Below are 6,000 nucleotides of genomic sequence, written 5' to 3' on the forward strand. Positions count from 1 at the left end.
CCTGTAAGTCTAAGCACTCCCTGTATATAAAACAATATGGCTAGGCCAATGACCAATGTTGGGACTTGCAGTCCCAAATCCCTTGCAAATGTTGCATTGCCAATATACCAGATGGAGGATGAAGCAATCCGGGCATGTTGGCACTTGTAGTTCCCCAGCACCTGCGCAATGAGAACATTTCAGTGATAACTCCAATCTTGGATACAGAAAACCCCCCACTATACATTGCATTACAGATCCTGCTGCCAATGTGAGCTGTTCATTGACCATACACTTGGGGGGTCTATTTATAAAGCAGTGAATGTGACTGCTGGAGAATCAATCACTGCCATGAAGATTCACCCGCAGAGAATGTTTGTGGAGTGTCAGACTCCCCAGCTTTATAAATATACCCCATTCATGGTGGAATGGATGCATTTTGGATACAGGGCTTGCTGGTAATACCTACGGTTGTAGGATTTTCTGGTGATTCTCTATAGAAACTGATGTTCTTCAGCCCTGTATTCTCTGCTCTTTGCCACAATTCTATAGAAAACACTCAAAATTAAACCAAAAAAACCTGAAAACTGCACTTTGACCAAGACTACAGGAACTGATTTAGACTTAGGTTGCCCAAATAACACATAGAAGGTTGCGGTATGGATTGTAGGGGGCTATAGAGTACAGATCCCTATGTGCAGCAGTGGTTAAGATACCAACAAGGACTAAAAAGGCTCATCTATGCCCAAGCTCTCTTCTCTTTTTTTTTTCTTTTTTGCTGCAGTCTCAAGCAACAACCTTTTGCCCAAATGCAACATCGTCAACTATTCTTTGCATTTCATTCAACGCATGTCAAACGGTCAACAGGTGATTCACAGATTCCCAATACAACGTTTTGGAAAGTCTACCAACTCTTTGATGATAACCAACTAAGCAAAACCACGTTTTTTTTTTTTTTTTTCTTTTTAATTTCCTCCTTTTCAATCTGCAGTGCTTGCCTAAGCAACGGCCACTGCAAATAATTCTGAGTTTTATTGCAGGGTGAGCCATTAAAACGACCAGCCATTGATCCATCTATAGCTAAATCAAGGCTGCTTTATTCTCCCTGTTGCTGGGGGTGGGGGGGGGGGGTGCCACACCAGCCAAGAAACTGCAGATGAAGAGGAAATGAGATTTATGTTCTCAATGACATTGATTTACTTTGAACATCACAGAGCAGAAGAAAAGTTTAAAAAAAAAATATTGTAAATGCTATTTTATTATTTTTTTTTCCTTTTTAAACATTGTAGATTACAAAAAAAAATTCAACATGGTACCTTTTTTTATACACTCTTAGATTCCTGAATATAGACAAATCTTCGTACCATTAGAATATTTTTAGATATTTTTTTGTTTGTTTTTTGTTTTTTATCGATTTCATGTCCTGAAGGTTTTATGTTTTTTTTTAAGACACAATAAAGCTAAAAGGTCAAGTTTTTGATTTATTCTTTTTTCAATAGATTCCCCTTTGAGTATCAAGTCAAGAGGTGCAAAAATATTCTCTTCAGCTGGTCTATATGCCATCGTTATTTGGTTGTACAGTGTTTTAAATCCCTTTTTTTTTTTGTTTTGTTTTTTTTTTTTTGTGAAAGACATGGTCACACCTCACATTCCCTGGCAGGTGGCTGGTGACAAGAACAGGAACCATATTCATTAATAATTACCAGGGCTCCTTCGATGTGATTGGGTTTGTAATCAACATAGTATTCCTGGGCAGACATAGAAGCCATCTGATGCATAGTCTGTTTTTGTTTTTGCTTCCTACGCTGTGTCACAAAGCACTGCCTCAACTGCCGGAGGCTGGCTGGGAAACACTTCCAGCTAACATACAACATCAAAACCACAATAAGAAAGGAAAAAATAAGAGCCATAGTCCCGGTGACCACCTTATGGATCTGGATGGTGTTGTCCGCAAGCTCGCTGGGTAGAGTAGCCATCAAGATGTCCGTAGTTTTTTCCCCTTCGGTATCCTGGACGTCATAGGTGGCAGTAGTCATGGTGGGGTTGTTATGGGCGTTTTTGTCACTGTTGTTAAAGAAGGTGATGATGGCATTGGGGCTAGTTGGATCAGTAGGGTCCTCACATAAATGAAAGGCATAGACAGCATCCAAAACATCCTCTCCTTGGGCATACTCAGGGGTGGTGCAAAGCATGTTGCCATCATGGCGACCTTTGAAGTTGTTTAACCAAGAGGCCAAGGCGCAGACGTTACGCCCACAGTCCCAGTTGTTCCCGGACAGGGTGATACTGGTGAGAGATTTCCAAGAACTCAGGATTCTAGAATCGATATAGGTGAGGCGATTGGAATCGAGCTGTAGGGATTCCAGATGAGGTACACTTTCGAAAACATGAGGTTCGATATATTCGATCTCGTTCCCAGAGAGATCCATTTTGGTGAGCTTCCACACCCAGTCCAAAGAGTTCACCACTATGGTGACTTTGTTCTTTCTCATAAAGAGAGAATGTAGCGAGAGGAGCCTGGGAAAGTGAGCTAAATTAACTTTCACTAAGTCATTGTGCTCCAGGTGAAGTTCTGCAAGTTTGAATAAGCCTGCAAAGGAGTTGCGGGCCAGGCTCTTCAACTGATTGTATCCCAAGTCGAGAAACTCGAGGCTGCGACAGTCCTGAAAAATTCTTACTGGCACAAACTTGATGGCGTTGTGGCGCATCTGTAAACTCGTCAGCTTGCGTAGCCCGTGGAACAGATCCGGTGCCAGGGACTGTATGTTATTGTTTGACAAATCCACACTGCGCAAGTTTGGCATGGGTCGGAAAGTATGGTTCGCTAGATGTGTGATTTTGTTGGAGCTAAGTGTGAGTTCTTTGACCCTACGCAGTTTTTGAAAGGCATCCCCCTCTATTGTGTCTATGTGATTGTGATCCAGATAGAGCCACGTGAGTTGAATTAACCCAGTGAACTGTCCATCTTGCAGCTCCGTCAAGCTGTTGTACCGCAGCGACAAGCCCATCACGCCCGATAGGTTGCGAGGCAGCTCTGTGACATTTTGTGACTCGCAGTACAAGAACCTGCCCTCGCAACGGCACACTCTGGGACAGCCACTGCTCACCAGTGGAAGCATTTTAACAAATATGCCCATTGCACACAGTATTAACCCAGGGGGCTTTCTCAGCATCCAGTTTAAACAGAGACCAATGAGAAGGAAATCCATTAGCAAACACGGTTCCAGTTTTTCCCGAGAATGTCCATTGAAAATGTCTGCGGCTTCTACATCATATTTCAGTGAAATACATGTCATAGGTCAACAGAGGGACTTTTTTTTTTCAGCATGCAGAAATCTTGGCAGCATTAAAGGTGATGCAAATTGGAAGGTGATTGGGTTTTGTTCATGATAAATGCTGCAGAAGAGAGGGTGGTGGTCGAGGAGGGGGGGAATATCTTTCTTCATGAAAGAATTTAATTAAAAAAGTATCTTACCCACCCTTTTCCAGAGAGTGACAGGCTCCATTCAGCTGCTTCCTTTGTGTTTTGGGTTAATTATATGCCGAGCTTAAAAAAGACCCCTCTGTGTACAGACATACAGTAGCTTTTAGCCTTTTGCGAAGGCTGGCAAGGCTTACAATATCCCCCCTTTGCTCCTTCTCAATGAGCTGAAAGGGAAGAAGGGAAGGGGGGGGGGTGGTGGTGACGGTGGGGGTCCGGTTACCTTTGTAGCCGACTTGTAGGACCTTCAAGTTGCACAACAAGGAGCTTGATCCCCCTCTTTTTTTTTTTTCGATGCCCGTCCTTTTGCCTCTGCGGCGATTACAGTGTCATTCCGGAAAGAACTCCGAACTCTCTTTGCTAAGATCTCCACGGCATCAGGCAAGGCTGCTCAGTGTCCATCTCTGAAATAATCGTTCACCAGAACCAACCACCAAAAAAAAAAAAAAAAAAGGACAGATCACCATCCAGTCACTGAGCAGAAGACCGTAGATTCATTCCGCTAAGTCCCCTCTTCTGCATCTAGTTGATTAGTTGACGTTTAAAGCGAAGAAAAAAAGAGAGCAAAAAAAATAAATAAATAAATAAATAAAAGAAGGCAGACAAGCTAAGGATTCCTTCTCTTCTTCAGCTGAGCCAGTATGTTGCTAAAGCATGCAGAGGCGCCTCTTGCACACTGAGTGTCGTAAGCTGGTCATGATTGTATGCTCGAACAGAGAATCTCAGACATGGGCAGATTGAAAGGGGGTGGGCATTAAACCAACATTTTAGTGAACCAGTAAAGTAATATATGTGCCTTGCTGATGAAATGGAAAAGACTTTAAGCTTCTCTTTCAATGCCTTACACAAAAATCATCAACATTAAGGAGGAGGAAGGAAAACAAGAAGAAGGAACAGAGCAAGATTATCTTATTTTAATGCATGCTCTTGCATTTATGACTGCACCTTCTGCAATGGATTCTTTATTTAGGCTTTTCATGGGTTTCTTTTCATTTTTATTTGGGGGGGTAATGCTTATGAATGGGTAATGCATATGTGTTTAATTTTGGGTGGTGGTTTGATAGATAGCTAGATAGGATCAGACTGATGGGTTGGATACATCAATAGATAGAAAAATAGATAGCTAGAAAGATATTATGTGTTGTGTATGTATAATAGACATTTATTTTCATATAAATACATTTATATGTATATTAGGCATTATATAGCCGTATAACATATATATATATATATATATATATATATATATATATATATATATATATATATATATATATAATTTTATTTTTTTAATATTTATAGGTATATTAAGCATTATATACATATAGATAGATAAATATCTATCTATATATACGGTATTTATACATATATAGATGGATATCTATCTATCTATCTATCTATCTATCTATCTATCTATCTATCTATCTATCTATCTATCTATCTATCTATCTATCTATCTATCGATAGATAGATCTCCCCCTCTCTCTCTCTCTGTATATATATATATATATATATATATATATATATATATATAAATATATATATATATATATATATATATATATATATATATATATATATATATATATACTGCATATGTATGTTTCTTATTTTTTTTTATATATCTATAGGTATAGTAAGCATTATAGCATTATATAGCCTTACTGCCTTACACTGTATTATATATATATATATATATATATATATATATATATATATATATATATATATATATATATATATATATATATAATATTTTTATATATATTTATAGGTATATTAAGCATTTTATATATATATCTTATATATAGATAGATATAGATAAATTATACAGTGTAAGGCAATATAATATATATATATATATATATATATATATATATATATATATATATATATATATATATATATATATATATATATATTTATATATGTATATATTTATTTATTTTTTATTATTATTCATTCATTTTTTAATTGATAAGAATGTGCATCACGTGATTCTTTGCCATTTGTGTATATCTATATCTAAATATAGATATATATCTGTATATATATATATTTTTTGTGCTGTACACTGTATAAACAGGAACGCACACAAGCACACGTGCACCGATATCAAAAATTACCATGATCTGCTTATTATCCTGCTGTCTTTATTTTTTTATTTTTTTTTTTATTCTCCTGGTCCATGAAGACCTGGGCTGTGACAAGACGCCTATGTATTGAGTAATAGCAGCCAGTGGGATTAGCAATGTGTTGTAATGCTGCACCTGTATACACCAAGATCATATTAATGCCAGCCCAGCGTCTCATATCCAGATGCAGCAGTCGTCGGGTCAGGAGAATGCTGTATTTTTAGGCACAAGGGAAAAAAAAAAAAAAAAAAAGAAAGGAAGTGCGTTTTTGTATTGTGATCCATTTTCCAGTTCTATTTATTTAACGCAGGGCTGCTATTAACCTGGCTTACTTTGATGTATATTTAATTATAAAAAAGGGGGGGGGGGTGGAATCTCTGGCGACTTTGAATTACGGCCCCTGTG

The 6,000-nt window shown here is 37.8% G+C and overlaps 1 protein-coding gene across 1 annotated transcript; it reads right to left on the reverse strand.

Moving 5' to 3' along the window:
• Positions 1-1,562: 1,562 nt before the first annotated feature.
• Positions 1,563-4,210, reverse strand: LRRTM1 (leucine rich repeat transmembrane neuronal 1). The gene has a single exon (XM_073611010.1). It carries the CDS (start codon positions 3,273-3,275, stop codon positions 1,617-1,619), a length of 1,659 nt encoding a protein of 552 aa, XP_073467111.1. The 5' UTR covers positions 3,276-4,210; the 3' UTR covers positions 1,563-1,616.
• Positions 4,211-6,000: the final 1,790 nt, after the last annotated feature.

The sequence above is a fragment of the Aquarana catesbeiana genome, linkage group LG01 (genome assembly GCF_042186555.1).
Source record: "Aquarana catesbeiana isolate 2022-GZ linkage group LG01, ASM4218655v1, whole genome shotgun sequence".
In the NCBI taxonomy this organism is placed as follows: domain Eukaryota; kingdom Metazoa; phylum Chordata; class Amphibia; order Anura; family Ranidae; genus Aquarana; species Aquarana catesbeiana.